Genomic DNA, 23633 nt, shown 5'->3' with positions numbered 1-23633 from the left:
ACATGTCAAGATGCATGAAAATGTTGATTTCTGAAATTTTAAAACTTTATTGAATTAACTTGTTTTCTTTGCATTATTTGAGGTCTGAAAGCCTTTTCATTTTTTTTGTAAATAAATGCACTAAATGACAAATTTTTTATCTGGAATTTGGGAGAAATGTTGTCTGTAGTTTATAGAACACTGAACACTGAAGTGGTCTTTTATTTTTTCCCAGAGCTTTATATAGCGGTTACTTCAGCATCAGCTCACCAACCAGTCATTTAGCTGACAGTAGCATAAAAGCTAGCGAATCTGTTGTGTAAAACCTATGTTTTGAATAAAATGGAAATATTCAGATATGGTTTCTTTACATTTTTGGCAAAATAACACATACTACTTCCCAAAATTAAAGGAACATCATGAACAGGTGGCTAGACACTATTTTTAATTCGATTTTTAGCCGTTTAGCTCCATTTACCACCATTCATTAAGGGCTCACTCGCGGGCGCCCTCTGGAGGTCTGCAGTCATTTTCTGATAAAACCGCTAAGATTAAAAAGTGGGCAGGCTCGTTATAAAGCAGCTCTGGCAGGACCAATGCTAGTTTTGAGAAGATGCCTTTAAAACATGCCTGATTTTCCCCCTCATAACGAAGTTAAAGCTGGGCTTATGTTATGATTTTTACATTCCACCTTAAATAGAGATGATGTGGCATTCAGCCATACTGTTACCTGTTCCATTTAAGGTGGAACAGATAATTATTTTATTGGCAGTACACAGGGAGTCTAGGCAGGTGTGTTATTATACTGAAGCCGGTATGTTATTTAAGATCAAACTTTTTTATTAAGATCGTAATTCAGGAATAAATGCATAATTTTAGCCTCTGGACACATTATTTAAAGGTTGGCGGACCCATAAACAAATGCCACACACACGACTTCTCATTTTCTAGGCAATTATAGCGTGTTATATTTTCATTTCAGTAGCAGATGGTGTTAGGCATTAGATTAAGACCGCTACTTGCAGAAACACCGGTCCTTTCTGAACACAAGGCGCGGTAAGATTTTACGTCTTGGGATGTGGAGGAAAGCGATTGGTCCAAATAAGCGCAACAGCTCTGACTCGGACCAATGAGAATGCCTGGATTAGTTCGAAGGCGTGGCTTCTGCTTCCAAAGCATAACTACACGTGTCAAGTGTGAGAGCCAGCCACTCATCAATAACAACACAGTCTGTTATTATAACTAAGAACAGGCTGTGCTGCTGAATGAGCAGGTTTAACTGTGCATGTTTTTCTCTTCAGGATCATCCTTAAGACCACTCAACCACAGCATGGACTGTTCACACCTCTGCCTACATGTTTATTTTACTGTAACACGTTTAAAATCGCACTACTATACTTTCTGCACTAGATCAGTCATGTTCTGTTATATCCATACCATACTAGTGCGTCCTGATTTCAGTAATTCAGTTCAAAATGTTCAAAATTACAACTAATGAAAACCCAAAAATCAGTCTCTCAGAAAATTATAATATTATATAAGACCAATTGTTACTTTCAGCAGTGTGGGCAGTGTCCTAAGTCCTGCTGGAAAATGAAATCTGCATCTCCATAATAGTTGTCAGCAGAGGGAAGCATGAAGTGCTATAAGATTTTCTGGGAAAAAAAACTGTACTGACTTTAGACTTCATTAAGCACAGTGGACCAACACCAGCAGATGACGTGACTCTCCAAATCATCACTGATCATCAGTAAATTTTACATTTCATTTGGAAATCAAGGGATCAGAGTCTGGAGGAAGAGTGCAGAGACACACAGTCCAAGCTTCTTGAGGTCTAGTGTGAAGTTTTCACAATCAGTGATGGTTTGGAGAGACATGTCATTTGCTGGTGTTGGTCCACTCTGTATATCAAGTCTAATATCAAGTCTAAAGGGGTTTCATTGGCTGTAAACCATAATCCTTAACATTAAAAGAAATAAACGCTTAAAATAGATCACGCTGTGTAATACATCTGTACAATATGAGTTTCACATTTTATTTTCACATTACTGAAATAAACTAACTTTTCACTGATATCCTATTTTTTTTAAGATGCACTAGTACATTACGGTAATCATGTACATATTGCAATCTTGGTATAATTTTAACACAATTTAGTTTAGTATTTTATATATATATTTTTTTTTAAGTGGCATCCTTTAGGTAAGAATCAAAAAAAGATCTTTAAACTTGACATTTTGATTTGTATTTTTCCTTATGTTATATTCCAACAACATAAATCAAGGGCTTAAAAAATAACATCCAATTTGCAGCAGTATTCTGAAAAGAAACAGGGTCAGAAATAGGCTACTGCTTGTCAATAAGACAACATCGTGAAACACACGTGAACCAAACTTGAAAAAAAAGCCACAATAGGAGGTGACTGTACATAAAAGAAACTGTTCTGAGAACAAACAAACAAACAAAAAAACATTACGTAGAACTTAAATTTAGCCATCAAACCTTTAAAAAAATCCTGAGATTATGGGATTATGTATAGATTGTAGGTAGAACATGGCACAAGAATAAAGCTTCAGGAAATCATTCCTCTGCTTTGTGTCAGTCATTACAATTAGAAAAGAACAATTAATTATCCAATATATATATTTATATACTGCTTGTTTCTTGTAGTGATCTATAATAGTATATGAGCAAAAAAAATGGCACATTTGATCTCTTCTTTCTTTTCCGCTCTATATATATAAAAAAAGAAATAACATTAAACGATTTAACAGTCTCATATTTGAAGATTTTATCCTTCAAACTAAAAGAAAAAAAAATAGTGACACCAACATACAGAACTGTCTGTTCTTAGTGCTATGCTACAAGTACTAGACTTTACATGTTCAAATGCACAGGGCTTCAGACACTGTCTTTGTCATATCTAGAAAATCTAGATGCAAAAATGCAAAAAATATTGAATATCAAAAAATAAAGTCAAGAAAAAATATACATAAAATATAAATCAATCAGAAATCAGTGCTTTTGAATGTTGTGACCATGTTGTGATCATGTTGCTGTACTCAAAACTAGGCAAAACTCTTTACTTTTACAAAAACAATGTTACAAAACCCAATCAGAATAAAAACCAAGGATATCTTAATTGTGCACACAATTCTGTTTCACGTATAAAACTGCTCATATGAGTGATGAAAAATCACCTGTTGAAGTGATTTAGAAAAAGAATAAGTCAGTGTGAAGTTGTTTGGTCAACTTCAGTTTTATCATCTGACAAATTATTGAAACAGAAAAGCACCACACTACCAGTGTGTCAAGTCAAAAATGGTTCCAATCCAAAACTACTTGGATAAAATATACATATGTATATAGCTTGTCAGTTCTGTGGAGATAAATGAAAAACAGAAATAAAAGTCTCAGCAAATACTTCAGTCAAAACCAGTTTAAATGGACGAAGAAACCTTTATACCCTGTATACACCTGGTCACTAGATGTGTATTGAGTATCAGGATTATAGTATCTGGATTTGGCCAAGCCACTTAAATAGTGTGAGTGTAAGTTTAAATACACCCAAGACACATTTAAGATTTAGATTCAGATCTAAATAAATCTGATAAGTCAAACATACTGCTTTAGAAGGTACAACCAGATTTGACACATACACAGCAGTGTAAACATGTCCGTCAGTCTATTCTCCCAGTAAAAACAGTACAACACAAGTAATAATTGCTGTGCAATGAGTGAATTTGCATACATATTCCACCCAATACAGCAATCAGATTTAGTCTGACCAAATGGAGACACATGTGTCTACCAAGTGTACATGCTGGATACAATCCAGATATTCATCACATGAAGTGTCCAGGTCTTACTGAAGTCTAGTCACTCTGTTTTATCACACATACAGTATACCAGAATTCAGTTAATATGTTTTGCAATAGCAAAATGCTCTTCCCTTTTAAAGGCTATGCTGGTGATCATCACAGGCTTGAGTACAGGACACACTGATCTGATGGACCTAGGTATCAGCACATCAGTAATCAGTAATTCCTTGACCTATCTTTTCTAAATGTGGTTTAAAAGTGCAGCAAACCAGTTTGGATGCACCACAGTTCAAACTGTGCATTATTGAAGATAATGATTTTGCTTTTTATCCACTACAAAATACAGTACTGTGCAAAACGATCTTCTGAGGCATCTGAGGAAAATGTCTGTAAAACTGTTTATCCTGTCAGTAAAGATTAAACACCAACAGTAGAATGAAGACACATAGAATAATACACATATTATTTGATTTGATTAAGTGTGAAGTTTAAGCTTTCTTTAGGGAAGCCTAGTCTGTACTATTCATTACCTTTTAATACCTAGTTCAGTATTTTTACTCTATTTTAATACTGTATGTGTTGTATAATATTATACACACAAAACATTTACTGCAGATATATAGTTTGAAACAATTTCCATCACTGCCTGAGGCATTTGCACAGTACTGTGCACATGTTTGGCACATTCCCATATGAAAAATGAACATTTTCCTTGTAAAAATCTAGAAAAGCTTATTGCTTATTTATTTATTTAAGGACTGGGATATCTGTAGCCATGTTAAGGAGTCAGGTGTTTTATACTCAGATCAAACAAATGTGTTTTATACTCAGATCAAACAAATTAAATAGGTTTGAGGGTTTGTCCTGAGAGTGACCATGTTTTGCTGCAGTACTGGTGAGAGATTGTCTTTCTTCTTCTTTTTCTTCTTCTTTTCTTTTTTCTCATGATTTCCCTCCTGTCCATAAGGTTAACACGCTTCAGTCAATTCTTTTAAAAAATTGCCCATAGAAAAAAAAAATCTCAGTCCAATTCTTTTACATTTGTCAGATCCCACCTTGCCATTAATGGAAATGTTTTTTTGTAATGGTTTTATGGTAACTGGTGGCAGAGTCCTTTAAAAGGTGGTAGAGTCTGGGAGGTATGTGTTGTTGCCCACTGTATGTGTGGATGTCTGACAGGAGGCGGGGCTTAGGCCTGAGCAGCCAGTGACAGGCGAGACTGACAGGCCGCGAAACAGCAAGTCCATGGAAGGGAGGAGGGGTTTAAGCAGGCTGACAGGACAGAAGGCGGAGCCTCCGTGTGGAGTGAAGTTGACTTTGTTGGGGTCGGGGCAGGATGGCTGAATGGGTTGATCGCCTTGGCATGGAGAACTAGTAGGGGGAAGGGACAGAGAGAAGACAAAAAAAAAAAAAAAGACTATGAGTTTATTAATGATTTTATTAATAGTGCAAGCTGCATATGTACACTGCAGTCCAGCTATAACTTTGCTAAAATAAACTTCAGATTTTTGTCCCAAAACAGACCTAATGCCAAACCCAAACTTGATTTCACTTCACTTCACTTCGCTCTGGCCATTTTGGGTCGGGCTCAGGAAAACGGTCTGTGATGGAGGTCCACATTTTTAATGCAAATGTTTTAACTATAGAAAGCTATGGCGTGATAAACACAACATAGCTAAGTAACAAGTCAAACTGTGAGGATAAAACAAGCTGCAGAAGTTAGAATGTTATAATCACGCAGCACTGTAGTCTGTAGTAGGCACAATCAGTATCCAAGCAGTAGGGGATTTTAAACACAACCTAGTCCTTAACAGTTTTATGGTAGCCACAATCACATCTTATTCAGGTGACTCTAAAGATTTAAGAATATATTAGAGTAAAACTACTTGATTATACTGATTATATATTTTTGGAAAACTGTTCTATTAGGGATTTATCTGTACATGCATGTGTACTCACAAGGCCTCTTCACACACACGCACTCTCTCACAGCCCTCTGGTGGCTCTCTCTGGAAGGCGTAGGTCTTGTTGGGGCGGGGGGAGGAGGAGGGCGCGTCAGCCACGTACAGGGGAGGAGAGGGAGAGGGGTCCAGCGGGCCACACACCACCATGTCTAACACACAAAACATAAGGAAGAAAGTGTATTATATTATGATAATATAATTGGGGCTTTCCCAGCTCAAACACACCAACTCATCTCAGAAATTGACAGAACAGTTGAAAAAAGTGAGTTTGAGCTGGGAACTGGGAACCAATCAAAATTATTTAAATAAAATTAATTATGTTTTAAGGGTTGCCTAAGATTCTGAAAATAAACTGATTTTATGCAAAAAATAAGACTATAAAGAGTAATTCTTCTGCTGTAAAGATTCATATTTAAGAAGTGGGCATCCATTTAAATGCTGAGGGAAAAACTGGGGCTTAGACACTTTAATCAAAGGCACCACAGCCACGAATGTTGAGGGAGGACAAAGCTCTTTTCCTTCGTTCCCTGCACCCCACCTTCCTGCCTGTCCAGGGGATCAAACTGACAACCATGTGTCCCCAAGCCCACTTCTCTGACCTTTAGGCCACAACTGCCCCTTAAAGGGTCACAGCTGCCCTTAATTGCTGTATGAAGTGAAAACAGGTTCAATAGATTGAGACCAAAATGTTACCAATGAACTTAAAACTACATTTATATCACCTGCACTATGCAGACTTTTCTTTATGTGAAAAAAATGAACCAAATAAGATTTTCAGCCGATACAATAATGTCACAAATCTGTAACGTTTTCACTGTATGTACATAAACACTTGCTACATGCTGGATCTGTCTTTTTTTATATCTGTGATTTAACAGCCTACCAGCCACAGTTACTCACCAGAGTCTGTGATTGGACAAGGGGACTGTGAGGGGGAGAAGAGTCCAGGCGAAGGGTCACTCTGAGAGCCACTGCTGCACCTCTGGGCTGGAACAGGTGCTCTATGACCGTCAGGGACTTCTAGAATCTAAGGTTAAAATATAAACAATACATTACTTAAACACATGTTAAAAAATGCAATTTGTTTTGTTTCTTAATAAATATAATGCTTACATATAACATAAGCCCTTTCATTGAATAAAAATGCATCAAACAATTTTCTCTTCTGGAAGAAATTAGATTGTTTCTATCTGAAATATAGGCAAACATAAAGCATACTAACAGATATATTCAATATAGGGGTATTACTGCATAACTGATTCACAAGTATATGTTTGTACCTATTGTATAATGTCAATACTACTATTTTACCCATACCATTCAGCCCTAACTAGTATGTGCTATAAAGCAGCTAGCGTTTTCTATGCTGATGATTTGATTGATGTCTAGTCAGCTGCCTGCGCACATACGCATGCAAATGCTGACCTTGTGCTGCTCCTCTTGTGACTCAGAAACAAAGACCCCCTCCAGCTCCAGGTTAAGCCCCTCCACGCTGCGCCGCAATCTAGGAGCCAGCCTGCTGAGGGGCAGGAGAGGTACTGTCTGCTCACACAGAGACAGTAAGAAAGGGAGAGAGATAAAGAAAATGGGAATGAGAACAAAATTGCATTATGTGTATCTATCAAATTACAATAATATAATATATTCATGAGTGTGTAATTGTGTAGAAAATGTCTTTTTACAGAATTTACACATGCAATACTTCTATTTGGATTAACACTCATATTAAAAGCCAAATGGGTTTTACTGAAGAGCTCACTTTACACTTATAATCAGTTTTCAAAGTTTCTGTCCTGATAGAGCTTCCCCATCAACTGTAAATGTTATAATTGTAAAAAAAATTGTCTAGAAGCAATAACAGCTCAACCATGTAGTGGTATACCACACACACTCACAGAGCAGGGCCACCAAATGCTAAACCACATATTGTGTAAAAACAGCTTGCACCCAGTCACAAAACGCATTGTATCTTAATGCAACACCAGCACAAGAACTATAAGTTTCTAAGGCCAAATATGCTTATTTAGTTGTAAAGGTGAGATGCCTGCATACAAACCATATAGTGTGGTTTTTCCAATCAGTCCTTTACCATGTAGAGTAATCCATTTTCATAATAAATTACGTAATAATAAATTATGTAATAATTTTAGTACAAAAAATGCCTTTGAAATATTTAAATCACCTGCCAATGCATTGATTTTTCATATCAAATAGAAAAGGAAGAACTTCTTGTGAATGTTAACTTGTTGCCTCCGTGTGTGCGTGTGTGTGTGTACAAAATATTAATAACAGTGGCTCAGTGATGCCATCTGCCAAGATAAGCCAGGCTCTATTTAAATCTCTGTTGCTATATGAATGTGGAACTGTTGCTTTTCTGAACATCATTCCACAGAGCAAAGCTCACACACACACACACACACACACACACACACACACACACACACACACACACAAACACACACACACACACACACACACACACCCCTCCCTACATACATATGTTCTCACTCAACACATCATGTCCTGGAAATAAACTTATGCCAACCAACATGCTTGCACATACACATTCATTTCTGCTTACACACACAGTAATGTACAAGCTGAAGGTTGTGAACAGTAAGTGTGAATTTCTCTATGTATTTTTACCTGTGTAGCTCCGGGTGCGTGTAAGTGAATGCTAGGTGGCGGCTGATGAGAGCGGTCATAGCCAGGAGGTGCATGTCTGGAGCGCTTCTGTAGAGAGTGTCTGAGCTTAGCAACCTGACACAAGAGAATGGGGAAAGGAGAATTAGAAGATATATACTACATGTCCCAGCTGAGTATGCTATTCTCTCAAACCATCTAGATCTTTCAAAAACTTTGTACTGGCTTTTTAGTCCAGTAATAATTAACTTTTGTAGCTTTTGATTCAAAGTTAAAGGAATTCAACCATCTCAAATCAGAAAATTAAAGCAGCATTAGGTGTGGGTATCGCCACTGTTTTCCCAGTTTGTTTCGATTTCGATTCAGATTTAATATCGAGTCATTCAGGGAAATTTCAGTTACAATAAATGTATTTATACAAGGAACACTCAAACTGCCATTATTAAAATATTATTGTTTATTTTATAAAGACTTAACACAACAGTAACCTTTTTTTTTAATATCATTTAATGTAGTTAATTGCGCCACCGTGCTTCACTTCCACTTTACTCAAACGTTCATGTGTGGGTAACATATATCGTGGTTCCACAACATTAATGAGGCTTCGGAAGCCATCGTTTTCAACAACGCTGTATGGATGTATATACTGACATTTTAGTTACACAAAACAAAAACATAACATGCTTCATAAATTTCTTATTTCGGGTTTATATAAATCGATATCGGATCATTCAAATGAAGATGGATTTGAATCTAGAAATCTTTTTTTTTTTTTTTTTTTAAACACCTAACTAGCATTATATATAAATTGGCATTTTTTGCTCCTAAGGAAATATAATTCACATTGTCATAAAACATAATTCACGCATTCCCTTGAGCATTGGATTTCACATTCATTTCTGGACAAGCTAAAAAAAAAAAGGTACAGATCCATTAATGAAAGTAAAAAAGAAAAACATTTGGACTGTTGCAGTAGAGTATTATCATAGGATTACAGCAATTCACAGTTTTCATAAGCCTTGCCCTACCCTCTTCACCAGAGTTGACTACATAATGTAGTCAAGAGCTCAGTGGATTCAGTGAAGCATCACAATGATTCTAAAGCTGTTATTTATTTAAAGTAAAAACACTTAATGTAGCTTTAAATAATAATAAGCTACAGTATTTATACCCCATTCTACTACAAATACAACCAGTATGTAATTGGAAAGGGTCAAGCCCTGATAGAGCACGGACCTCTCTCAGATGCTCAGCACTTCCCCATGATGCAGAGCGCTTGTGTCCCAATCCACCTCTTCTCCCCCGGGTCTCCTCAGTCCAGGAACTGGGAGTCTAAATAGATAAAATAAAGAAATCAAACCAGTATTAACAATCACTAACATACAGCATATTGTGAAATACAAATTAAAGAAGCTTCAACCAAGAACTGAATATATTAATAATAATAAAATAAAATGTTACTCTTCCAAGAACTTGATGGTAAGCAACAAAACAGTATATACAAACACAATATAAATAAACACACATTTTATGCTGGATATTCTAAATTTAATTGCATAAACCAAATTATTATATGTTTTATTAGACATTCAGCATTAAATACCTATAATACTTTAAATGGTCCATTCAATACTCGTTCGTTATTATTAGCAATTTATTTCTGCTCAAAATTAACTGTTACTTTACTTATTTTTGTTTTAGCTGCTCTGCCTTTCATTAAAGTTTTTCACTACTAGTAGAATCAATATGACTGTATGTGATGAATAAACTTGCAGAACTGATTTGATGTAATATTGTTATCCATGAAAAGTGTTTTTATTTATTATTAGTAATTATTAGTAATGTACTATTTAAACAAGGCATTTGTTTTCACCATTTCTCTGAAACATATCAAAAATGAGTTTTTATTCAGACAAATGAGCCTTATGGCCACATTACTTCAGCTGATATTTGCAATAAATATTAAGTGTATATAGTGTACATTTTGACCACCATATGGCTTAGCAAGAACTACAGGTAGTTTTAAATACCACAAAGACATTTCGAACAGAAGCTAAAAAAGCATTCACTCACAAGAATCCTTTGACCCACAAGAAGACCTTTATAAGAATCATCTTTCAAAGGTCAAAGTTTTGAATTTCTCACTTTTCATCAGTTTGAAATTGGCTGACATGCTTGTTTTGGTAGCTATTCAGAACGACTTGCAGAACGAGTTACAGTGCATGTCTAATCCTGCCTTAACTGTTTATCACTGTGTATTTGCTGCAATGCACCAGTTCACACAGCAGGACCCACATCATTTGACTGAAACCAGTACTCAAACTCATTGACAGTAAAAGTTGGTAACCTCTTTTTACCCCGGTTTTGGATGGAACTGAAAGAGGTTTCCTCACCCCAGAGACTGCATTTGAATTCTATACAAAGAACGCACAAACACACCTGCTATAAACACCTGTGACACACTCACAAACACATCTGTGCCAAAACTGGCATGGAGGGAAAAAAAATAAAAATAAACAGTCTACATACGCAACTGCAGCTACTGCCCCATTTCTGTCAGATAAAACGACGAAAACCCTCTTAACACTAATTAAGTAACAGCGAGTGAGGAATAACTGTAATAATCAGAATATGTTTTATAAAAATCATAATATTTGCATATTCTGAGTTCTGAAACAGTAAGGTTGAGATCTAACTTCAATATCTGAATTTTGTCCAATGTTTGTGGACATCTGCTCATCAATTTTCACTACAGTAAAAGTGCCTACTCTTATAGAAAGACTTTCCACTTGATATTGGAACATTGCTGTGAAGACAGCAGATATATATAATTAATATTAGCCACAATAATATTAGTCAGGTCAGGTGTGGCTGATGAGTGAATACTCATTAGTTAGGATCACAAATTCCACTCCATAACTCCAGAAAATGTAATGCAACTCAATACCAGAGTTACCTTAAAGCCCTCTAGTCAACACTTGGCACTGGGTATGGTAGCCTAAAGGTCATGTCTTGCCACTCAAAAGAGTTCCATTCTATTGGTAGGGCCCTATAATTTCCATGATGTGGAGAATTACAATTGAACTGCAAAATTAAGTTAAAAAATATATAAGGCTAAGTAAGAAAAAATAACTAAACTGAATGGGATTAAAAAAATATGGAAAAGAAAGTATATTAACCTTTGGGGTCACTGAATGCAATCAAATTCTCACAACAATGCTACGAAATATACACTACCATTCAAACGTTTTAGAACACCTATATTAAGTTGTCCAGCTGTCAAACCTCTAATTCTCTCCACTACTAAAAACTAAGACTAAGTCCAGTCTACTTAGTGTTAAGTTGAGCTATAGGTGTTGCCCACTTTTCTCCAGTTTCCTACACAAGAACCAGTAGGAACCAGTACTCACAACTCTCTGGCTTTATCTGCAATATCTCTACAGAAAATACTTCTAATTTAAATATTTACAGAGTTATCTGTGTTTGTGTGTCTTTTTCTAGTTGTTATGATGAAAGTGTGAATGTACTGTGTTGTGTAATTGCTGCAGTAGAGAGTGTTGCATTCCAATACTGCTTTACTACAGACAAAGGCTTTATAAAGGTACTTTTTTTAAATCCGTTTCCAAAGCTCGGTTTATTTCCATTGCTACCTACTAGCTGTAAGCTGATAACTTCTTAATTGTTTGCTAAAAGTAAACGATATTTGATTTTTAGTTATTTCTTTTTCATTTTTTCCAGTTTTTAGTTAATTTGTTTATCTTAAAGGCTGGCAGTTTACTGCAAAATATTGAACATTAAAGTTTGTACCATTTTGGGTTATTGACTAGACCTGAAGAGCTTAAATGGCAAACATAAAGAGTAAGAAAAGAAGACATTTATAAAGACATTTACTCCTAAAATATCAAAACGAACTTCTTTTAAATGCCCATGAGTTTGGAAGAAACAATAAATGAGCTGATATCCCAATAATTTTGTTCATACAGTGTACATGCAGTTGATCTCATGAAGCCCATGCTGCACTCACAAAAACATACGCACTCTGGAGATGTGGGATCATGTCTCATGCTCATGCTCTTGACCTGACATTTCATTACACACCACCAGCATGCATGCGATGCATATTCGCACAGACACACATGCATACCGCCATGACACCCCCCGGTGCCTTCGGTTTGTAGCCGCAGACCCCGGATGACACACTGGGAGGAAGTGGCTGGGGCTCTGTCACAAAAACACTGAGCCTTTAGCGTAGCGACCGTTTAGCTGCACCGGCATGAGCGTGACTCTGCTACAGCTGCATCACACACTTCCTCTGCGCTCGTGTACGGGTGTGTGTGTGTGTGTGAGAGTCAGTAGATCTTCTTCAGACTCCAGAAGCTTCCCAACAGGTGGTGGTATTGGTGGTGTTCTTCCTCGGATCAGATTCTAGCAGTTCAGCTTCTTCCTGGACAGTTTACTGGTCACCATTGGTTTCCTCTCCAGTGGTTCCACAGCCTTACTCAACCTAAAGCAAACTCTCAACAGGGGGTCCTCCTTCAACTGTCTCAGCAGTATAGCAGTATAGTCCTCACAGTCTCACAGCTGAATTGTCCTGCAGGGCTTCACGACAAGGTCAAATCATGCAGCAATCAGTGTGCTATAAATTTAAAAGTGCAAGAAATGAGTCACCCTCCCCTCCACAAGGCTGCTTACTTTCCTCATAAGTGGATCTGGCGAGTTGGATTTGGAGGTGGGACATGAAGGAGAATGTCATGCCCCCAATATTGTGCCAATGTAACACTGGGCTTACACTCAACCCCCTTTTTTCTAGGCCCAGCCAAACTCCTGAGCCACAACTTAATGAAATAAGGATACTGTGATCATAGGATCAGCGTCTATAAACAGACCAGCTGTATCCGGGTCCGGATGCAGATCTGGATGACTGGGGTAAAGTTTCAGAGATCCTAACCCAGACGAAGCATGAGTAGGTTTGGGGGATGTGGGGGATTGAGTGTTAAAGAGTATGATACAATAGAGAGAGGAGTGCTACAGCTGAGCTGTGCTTTTCAGCCCGTCTGTTGGGCCATTTGTGTGCATGTGTGTTTGGATTTGGGTGTTGTCTACTTTGGGAATTGTGTCAAAGGTGAGAAAGTAGTTAAGTTCCTTTATCATTACATCAGTATAACTGAATATGGGAATCTTAACGAGTGGGTTTAATGTCTGGGTTATTGAAACACTGTGCATGTTTGAGTGTGTGCGTGTGAGTGTGCATGCACATACACCAGAGACGTGAGGCTAAGCGAAGACCATAGAGGTCACGACAAACAAAAGCTTCTCTTCTGGTTGGCCAGTCACTGGTGGCCTGCTGAGAAGCACTGCAAGCATGAACAAACCCCTGTTCACGGGGGGCAGCGTGTGTTCCAGCAGAGCAGAAAACACACAACGTCTGAGAGTTAACAGGCATGTTTTATACTGTGTGAATATATGACTGAATGAGGAACCAAACACCTAAGATGAGTAACACATTTCAGTAGAACTTTTATTTGGGCCAGATGAAATAGTAAGAAATCCTGTTACCAAATCATAGAATACTGAGTATCATCAATAACTATTTTATGCACATTCTATTGCTCAATTTTAAATGTGTGTGTAATATTCTGAACTCCCAAGAGAACAAAAGGCTTCTTCTGACTGGAGTGGATTATTTGGGTTAAGAAAATGAATGCACACAGGCACTTCACCACAGTGTGCCACAATGCACCATGCAGCATTTTGACAGTACAACATTCAATTAAAGCCATATTGAAATGACAGAAAGCCACAGCTAAGCCTTCTATCAGAATCTAAAGCACGTCAGCTGTCAGGATTTGATTTTGCATTCAGCAAAAAAGAGGGTTAGTGAGGTCAGGATGTTGGATGATCACCAGCCCACCTCACCCCCAACTTCCCAATTCATTTCAAAAGTCCAAAATTATTGGATAAGGCACCATCAGCTTTTCAGAAGAAAACACAATTGCACTGCTCCACAGCTCAATGCTGAGGAGCTTTATTACACCCCACCCCCTAAACCCAAGCTGGTTTATGTTTATCTGCTTTAAAGAGCCCTATTCTGCTGGTAATACTGCTCTAAAGGGATTGGCAAATATATTTATTCAGTGTTTAACCAAATTAGTAAAAGACTTAATATTGTGCTTTGTTCATATGTCAGCTAGGATGTTACAAATGTTCAGTGTTTAGTAAATATTTTTTAAATTGTATATTTGTATTTGCTTTTCTTCAAAAAAAAAAATGCAAGCCAAAATACAATTAGGCTAAGCAATTTTAGCTAAAGTAAATTTGAGGGTATTCAGCCTATGGCCAAAAGTTCAGTTTTGGCCATTTTGTTCAGTTTTGGCCGCTAGCTGCACCCAACTAAAAACACCTTTATGCATCCCAGTATTTGGCTTACTAGAGAACTTAAGCAGTAGTGGTCCCAGAAAAGCCTTTATTTTTTAACTTAAAGATCAGAAAGTCATAATAATTTTATTACATAATTGAAAGTAAAGGAGTGTTTGATTTCAATAATTACCATTGTTGTTTTATTGGCCAGGCTCAAGTTCAACCACCCAAAACCACATGAAGCCTGTCCACCAGAAATGGCTCATAAAAAATGCATTACTAACAGAACTGACCACTGCATGGGACGTCCCAGTAGGGGGTGTTCTTAAACCTTTTTAATCAGCTTCAGAGAACAGAAATCCACAGTCATTTTTATGTAGCTCTCCCAGCCCATGTGGAACCCATTTAGAAAGAACAACAAGGCTGCTCCACCTAGCCGAGTTCTCACAAAAATCCCTCAATGATCAAGCCTGAGCTACTCAAAGGCGAGCGCTCTGGTTTATAGCAAGCCTGCTCCTTTCATAAATCAAGCAGATCGTCCTCTGGCAATACAGGAATATTCCTTTTACAGTAGTGCTTGTTGAGCTTTGATTCAGTGTCCCTCAGGGCCCAGATTCATCAAAGCTTTTATTCCATGTTACATTTTACCTTCATGATAAATGATTTGAACGTATATCTCTACTTTCCCCAACCTATGCAACAATCTCAAGCTTCAGATCTGTTCTACCAAATTAAACCCACCAAACACATCTCTCACAAGACATGAATAATCTGATCTAATGATTAGCCTCAATACTATTTCCATCTGCAGCAGAGGAAGATTATGACTGATAAGTGTGGTTTTCTGTTTGAGTAACAGCATGAGAATGAGATGGTGGGTTACCTGTGTGGCTTTGTCATTGACACAGGTTGTGTTCTGACTCTCGGTCTGTTTAGGCCAGTGTCCCTGCAGGTACGGCCCCACCAGCGTGTCCAAAGAGTGAGTCCTTCTCAGGGTCGGCTTTGGGGGACGAGCCTTTGTCTTGCTATCAACTGAAGAGACAGAGAAACACATTATAGAATAAGAACTTAGCAACCCAGCCCTAATGCAAGCTGACAAAAACTGAAAAAAAAAAAAAAATGGTGCCGTCACATACAAGGCATTAGTATCGATATAATTTTTTCTGATATCAACACGAAATGCTGGACAACATTTCTCCCAAAAAAATAAGTCAGTTAGAGCATTTATTTGAGTTTCAGACCTCAAATAATGCAAAGAAAACAAGTTCATATTCATAAAGTTCAGAAATTAATATTTGGTGGAATAACTGGTTTTTAATCACAGTTTAAATTACAGCATCTTGGCATGTTCTCCTCCACCAGTCTTACACACTGCTTTTAGATAACTTGCCACTACTGGTGCAAATTTTAAGCAGTACAGCTTGGTTTGATGGCTTGTGATCATCCATCTTCCAATTTAGAAACTCATATTTTTTAAGTGGTCTCTTATTTTTCCAGAGCTGTATATTTCTGATGAACAATTTTATAAACTGTACACATGTACACTCTTTTTTCTTTGTTGGAACAAATTTCATTCAATATTCATTTTTCATTTATTTTCTACAAATTCAATCTTAGGTTAATAAGAAAAAAGGGAGCACTGAGCAGATGGTTGTTGAGTCAGATGTGGGTGTACTTTTAGCTTATAACTAAAGCTGAAGCTGTTTTATTTACATTATTCTTTTAGGGCAACCTACCCTGTAGAGCCAAAGCTGCATAAATACCATACATCATATATCTGCATGTGGTCTTCAACAAATAAATATCTAAATACAAATGTTTAAAAAATATATGAACTGTAATGTTTCTGAGCATGTTTGACATTACACTTCTTTTTCTTTCCAGAAAATCATACAGGAATGATAAACATAACCTAATAATGACTTGTAAAACATAACCTGGGGCCACATCAACTTTCAGTTCAATTTGAATACAGATATGGGAATATTGAGTATTAAACAGAAAACGTTGCACCTCTAGTATCAGTATCAGACAATACAGTTTTTCAGTTACTGAAACGATATGCCTATATGCGATAACTGAAATTCATGTAACTGAAAATCCTTGTAAGTTCAGTGTTTCTTTCATATGACTCATCTACCAGGGTTATAACAGCACCTGTTTTCATATCAAACCATTAATGTACAGCGGGTCATGGGTGGTGCAGGCATTAAAATACGAAATATTTGAAAAAATGCAGTGCCAACAAGTCTGCAATTGCCAGCATATAATAAGCGCATAGTCCTGAATATGCTTGTCAGAAGAGTTGGTGAATAGGGCTGTGTATTGGCAAGAACTTGGTATTATGTTAGGTATCAAGATACAGGATTTATTTAGGAAAGAAACGGTCAAAAACATAACACACACACTCATATTTATAACACCAAATTAACCAAATTCATTAAATATTACATCTAAATTTATGAAAAAAAAGCGTTTACTGTGTTTTTGAAAATTGATAAAAGTAATGTCTAACTAAACATTGCAATGCGATACATTACTGATTTTCCTTACACCCCTATTAGTAACATATAAGTATTACTTCAAAGTCAATGTGGAAACCAGTATTCTTTAGTCTTCTTTCTTCTGGAATATTCTATTAACAGGTATCACACATAGACAAAGGTTCAAGGGGGCTATGAAAAAAGTATACTGCAGGTATATGTAGCCTTAAGCTGTATGCTGTTGCATAGTGTTGTAGGAACTGTAGTTTTTAGAAGTATTTCTTTAATAACTGTCTTGTTTGATTCTAACCATCACTGGTTCACCTGATTTAACATTAATTTCTGATTTACCAAAGCAGGTGTTGTTTTAGGTAAAACAACTATAAATAATACTTAACCAGATTCCCCTGAGGAGAGCTTTGGGTGTTTTTCATAATATTTTTGGGATCAGTGTCATTATTCTGAAATGCTTGATAAATATGGTCTGAGTATGAGCATATGAGTATCATCTCTATTATATAACTAATATATCCTTAAGACATAACAAACATTGAATTATTGTTTTTCTTTATGACGTTTAAAACCACACAATGGTTCCAATATCTCATAGAGATATTTTTGGACCCATGATGTGTGATGTGATATGAAATGAAACTACCCCGTTCATCTCCTGAACTTTGATGTGCAGCCTGCACCACAACATCCCTTACTGTCACACTGTGCCCTTCTTCACTGTGCAGCTGAAGATCATTGCCAGCAGATGTTCAACCTCATGCGTGTGGTGTTGAGTAGGTTGCAAAACAGTAAGAAAACCCCGGTGTACTGTTCGGCCCTGTTCAAATGATCCCCATCCCCCTTCACCTCCGTTCCCTACGAGCACAGCACAGTGAGCTGGCTACTAAAATAAACACGCGTTGGCACATGGACTTGAGTTACACACTTACACACACACACACACACACACACAGCTCGGCTGGAACACAGCAGAAACACACAGAGCAGAAACACAACAGCTAGACATGACTGTGTACACTGTTACATAGCACAGCAGAGTGTCAGCAGATGGAAAATTTGACCAATCAATGAATCAAAATCTCCACTTAAGCCTGATCAATGTACAAAAAGCATGAGGCCTTTGTGCTGTCTGACCTAAGAAGCTAGGCTAAAGTGTGAAAAGTAGGTGTGTAGCATTTATAAGAATGATTGTAACTATGTTAAAGGCGGATTTTTCAAGTGCTACACTAAAATAGAGCTTCTTTTTAGTGGAGATTTTGGTCTTAACTAAGGTTAATCTCTGCATTAGGCAAAATGTTTCATCATTTATTGTTAAGAATTTAAGGCCTTTCCTATGCAACAGTAAGGGAAGTGGGATCCTTTCAGTATAGAGGCCCATATGCTCACTTATATCAGGGCCTAGAAGCCATGTTGGAGAAATCAGGCCTGAGAACTATGTAACAGCACCCAACCCCCCAAATAGCACTACTTTCTTGATGCATGCATGAGAAGGCCTTGCTTGAGACTCAAGATGTTTTTGCTAGAGCTGTTGCTTCTTGCAAATATGTGAAAATATCCAACTCTGGTGGCACAGCTGAAAATTATGGCTTTAAATGATGCTGTCTGTTTGCAATAAAAAATGATAAAAGATGTTATGTAAGAACTACAAATCTTAATCATAATCATAATTGAGAATCGCTCATTTATTTGTAGAATATCTCTCTTTAAAAAAAAAAAAAAAAAAGAGACCCGTAAAAATGACGAGTTTCTTTGATTTTACCTAATTGAAAACCTCTGGAATATAATCAAGAGGAAGATGGATGATCACAAGCCATTAATCCAAGCTGAACTGCTTGATTTCTTGCACCAGGAGTCAAATAAATGTATCCAAAAGCAGTGTGTAAGACTGGTGTAGGAGAACATGCAAAGATGCATGAAAACTGTAATTACACAACAGGGTTATTACACCAAATATTGATTTCTGAACTGTTAAAACTTAAAAAAAACTTTATGAATATGAACTTGTTGTTTTCTTTTATTATTTGGGGTCTACAAGCTCTTTTTTTTAAGTAATTCAGCCATTACTCATTTTCTGCAAATGCTCTAAATTACAACAATTGTATTTTGAATTTGGGAGAAATGTTGTCTATAGTTTATAGAATAAAAAAAACAATGTTCATTGTCCTCAAACATATACCTTTGAATAGCAAAATCAGAGAAACTGATTCAGAAACTAAAGTTGTCTTATTTTTTAAGTGCTGTATTTAACTAGCTAACCTAGCTATGAGTTTTCATGCACATTCTTCCAAATCCTTCATTAGCTGTTTAGACTCTGAGGAGTTTGAAAGGAGGCCACAGACTAGAGACATATTAACACATATTTAACTAGTTGAGACATATGTTTTAAAGGAGCCACAACTTCTGTCCATACCTGTTAATGCCTCTCTGCAGCAGCGTGGTGCTGCTGTTGCTGGTTGTGGTGGTGGGGCTTTATTGTTGTTGAGCTGGAAGGGAACAGTAGCTCTGAGGGGCTGAAGACCCTGGCTTCCCCCCCGGGCCTTTCCACTCCAGCACGACATCCCAGAGCACACGAGCTGCAGGCAGAGGCAGCGGCAGCAGCGGCAGCAGCAGCAGCTCCCCTCTCTCTGTGTCTCTCTTTCTTGGTTTGAGCTTTCACAAACTTCACCAACCTCCAAACTTCAAGCTAGCTAACAGTTAGCTAGCTTTATAGCTATCGCTCGAGCTGAAGAAGCTAGCTAGTTTCACCAATTCAGAGAAAGATAGCTAATTAGTGAGCTTAGATGTTTTAGAAGCTTTAGTGAGCTAAAGTTAGCTAGCCAGCTAACTTAGTTAACTTTCCTTTGTGAGGAGAACTCTCCAAAACTTTAATAAAACAGCCCAAAAAACCACTGAAAGCCCTCCTGCTGCTCTCTCCCACAGAATATCCACCCCGAACAGCCCGACCGTGACCGTGTACAGTCCGTTATTAAAGGTAAACTACCCGCAGTCTGCCCTGACTCTGTTGTAGTTTCTGCAGCTCGTCTACATTGTTGGTTGCCTGCCAGTTTCTTCACTGTCTGACAACAGCCAGCCTACACGCTCGTGCTGCAAGGAGGCGTGTCCGCGCACATGCTCTCAACGTGATTGGCTGCTGTAAAATACTACTTCCACCCTATTGGCCGCAGCCATTATCGATCGTGTCGAGGTGGGCGGGGAACAAAAAAAGAAGAAGCTGGACACGCCCCCCACATTGCTAACACTTATGTTTGGAGTTTGTGAAGCATGTTGTGGTTAACAGTATCCTAAGCCCTATCCAGACGGGATTAGTTTTTCTGGAGATCCTGGGGTAATTTTCTTTTTTATGGAGGGTGATTTTATTCCCGTCTGGAACGATGATGTATGTGTTTCTTTTTCAGACATACTCTAAAAAAAAATACAGGCTGAATTACCTTCTGTTTTTTTTCGCTGAACTCTGTGGTCCTCCAGTAATTTTAGTTCAGTCCGGATTGAAATCACAAAATCAGTAGAAAATCAATGAGTTTCGTCACATCACGTTTAATAACATAGCTATTTGTCCACTGCCACGCACCGTAATTAAAGATTGGGTGCGCGTTTCCACAGAGATCCACTTAAACACAACAGCTAGTGGAAATGGAGGAGCTACTGAACGCGATGTCGTGACTGCGAAAGCCAGAAAACTCACTGGTCCTCCTGTTTTTTCACTGAGTAGTAGTGTGAAATATTTCTCACAGACATCCCCTGGGAAACTAATCCCGTCCGGATAGGGCTCTAGTAATAATTTGTAGTAAATTAAAAAATGTATAGGAGTATTAATGATTAATTTTAATAAATATCTGTATGTGTTTCATTTCTTTAATAAGATAAATTCTTGTTAAACGGAAAGACATTTGCACAGTGAATTAAGGATAATTTTTTTTTTCATGTGAAGATTAGGTATACAGTTAAGGGGTCAACAGATAGATTTACATTAATATGGCATATATGTCTTTTCTTAGTCATGTTAGGAACTCTCTGAGCTCTAAGCGTTGAGTACATTTTATGCTCCAGTAAATTATCAGGTTATGTAACTTGGATCCTTGAAAACAAATTGTTTTGCTGTGCCTTAACACTGTTTTTTCTCTTGTGCTTGGGTCAGTTTATAGGAAATTTACTTAAATTTACTTTTTTGTCTCCTACAATTTAATCTCATTTTAGTAGTCTTTGTTAAAAAGAAATTACTTACACTCATTTGACAGTTTTTATGAAGAATGGACCAATAGAAATGCTTCAAAATACATATATCTACGTATGTTTTATCAAATATTAATAATAATAATTAAGAAGAAAAATACAACCTATTTTACATTAACTTACATTTAAAGGTTTGGAAACAAACTGACCATATGGCAGAAAAATGTCAAAATCAAGTCAAGCTAAATCAAGTAATTTTGGAGCATTTCTACTATGAATAAATATATATGGATAAATATCTCACAGACAACCTTCCCATTCAGTTTTTTTCTTGATTTTGTATTATGTATAATGTAGATTAATACTAAAAACATGAAACGTGATGGAAAACATATTGTTGTCCAATTAAAAACAAGTATCTCCATTTGTCTTTTTTTAATTCAGTACATAATTTGAACACACAAACTCAATATCAAAATCTCTTGACAAATGGACCAATTCTCCAAATTGACCTTGACCTTTTGACTTTGACAACCACTGAAATGCACTGAAATTCATCATCACTAAAAAACATGGTGCCCTTGCCTACTTGATGTCAGTAACAAACACAGTCCACCAGAGGTCACCTCCCTCAAGGCAACAGGAACAAACCCAAGAATCAGTCTCTGGGCTGGTTTTCCAGACCAAGACAGAGTCTAAGCCTGGATTTAGTAGGGGGTTTTATGATCTAAATTCAGATGCTAGCATAAAAAAAACTATAAACGATACAGTATATTTGCTTTCATCATACAAAATCTGTCTTTTTTTTTACCACTGATGCAGCTGAGCCTAAAGGTTAATGAAGCAGGTTTGGGGTCAGGAGGTCACTGCTCCAGTCCCTCTAAATGGCAGAAATTGGGGGCAGGGGAATGAAAGAACAGCACTTCTCTCCTTCCATAACATTCACAGCTAAATTGCCCTTGAGCAAGGCACCTACCAGTAATGACCAACTGCACCAGGTACTGAAGTGGCTGACTCAATTTGTATGTGTGTGTTTGTGTGTTAAATAATAATGCTGGAATCCAATATCCCACACAGTCCCTTCAACATGGCCACCTCCTTGTTTCTATACTCATTGTCCATTGACTCATTTTATCAGCTCCACTGACCATATACAAGCACTTTGTTCTATTCTATTTCTATTGTTCTGACTGTCTGCTTACTTTATTATGCTCCTTTCACCCTGTTCTTAAAGGTCTCATTTCTCTAAAATTCACTTTTTCTTGTTCTGTGTAAAATACAATAGGTCTCTTTGAGGTGTATATGCATGCTGCATTTAAACTGTTCTTCAACCCCCATTATCTGCAGTAGCTAGGTAAAGAAAATACTCAGAAAAACAATTCAATCAGGAAAAGCACAGTGTCAACATCAAGTCGTGAAATAGTGTTTATGGCCTCGCCCACCTTGGTTTGAGACCTCCCACAGACAGAGCCAAAGCTGGGCTGCAGCAGAGCAGACACTATCTGCAGCGTTGGTAGCTAATCAGAGGCAATATGTTTACATGTATGAATATTCATGAGCAAGAGCCCAAATCCTGTCTTTCTTTAGAGCCCTCTAATTCAGTGAACTAAAGCAGGGTTATACAGAAATACTGGAGCACTTTTTTGCACAAAAAACGGCTCACATGGCATTCATTCATACTAGAGAACACAACTAAACATTTTAAAATTAATAAAAAGACGACCAAGTGTTTAGGACCTCACAGGGTCCACCACAGAACAGGAATAATTTGAATGGTATGATGGTTGATCTGACACAGCAGTGCTGCTGGAGTTTTTAATCACTGTGTCCTCTCTATTACACACTCCTACTTAGCTGGTACACCTTGTAGACATAAAGGCATAGCCAGAAGCTCTGAATCTGTTGCTGCACAGTTTGTGTTGATGGTTGGAGATTTCTGGTTGGTAGACATTTCTCAGTCCAGCAGTGACAGTGAGCTGTTAAAAATTCCAGCAGCCCCGCCGTGTCTGATCCACTCAGACCAGCACAACACCCCACCTTTGAAGAACAGGGTAAAAGGAGGATAAAACATATTTAGAGAAACAGATGAAGGACTATGGTCTGTAATTATAGAACTATTAAGTGCTATAGTGCTGTATGTTCAGTGGAACTAAACAAATCGTCGCTATCCTATGAAAAACACTTATCTCCATTTTTGTCGA

General features: G+C 37.4%; 1 protein-coding gene across 1 annotated transcript; it reads right to left on the bottom strand.

The window, feature by feature from the left end:
* Positions 1 to 23: 23 nt before the first annotated feature.
* Positions 24 to 20322, bottom strand: fam117aa (family with sequence similarity 117 member Aa). Its single transcript, XM_022668487.2, has 8 exons — positions 19673 to 20322; positions 15648 to 15796; positions 9644 to 9739; positions 8411 to 8524; positions 7190 to 7306; positions 6665 to 6791; positions 5760 to 5913; positions 24 to 5171 (listed from the first exon to the last, which is right to left on the bottom strand). Exons 1-8 carry the CDS (start codon positions 19818 to 19820, stop codon positions 4916 to 4918), a joined length of 1161 nt encoding a protein of 386 aa, XP_022524208.1. The 5' UTR covers positions 19821 to 20322; the 3' UTR covers positions 24 to 4915.
* Between the last annotated feature and the right edge of the window lie 3311 nt (positions 20323 to 23633).

This window comes from Astyanax mexicanus, chromosome 19, assembly GCF_023375975.1.
Source record: "Astyanax mexicanus isolate ESR-SI-001 chromosome 19, AstMex3_surface, whole genome shotgun sequence".
In the NCBI taxonomy this organism is placed as follows: Eukaryota; Metazoa; Chordata; class Actinopteri; order Characiformes; family Acestrorhamphidae; genus Astyanax; species Astyanax mexicanus.
This window is presented reverse-complemented; position numbering and strand designations above follow the sequence as displayed.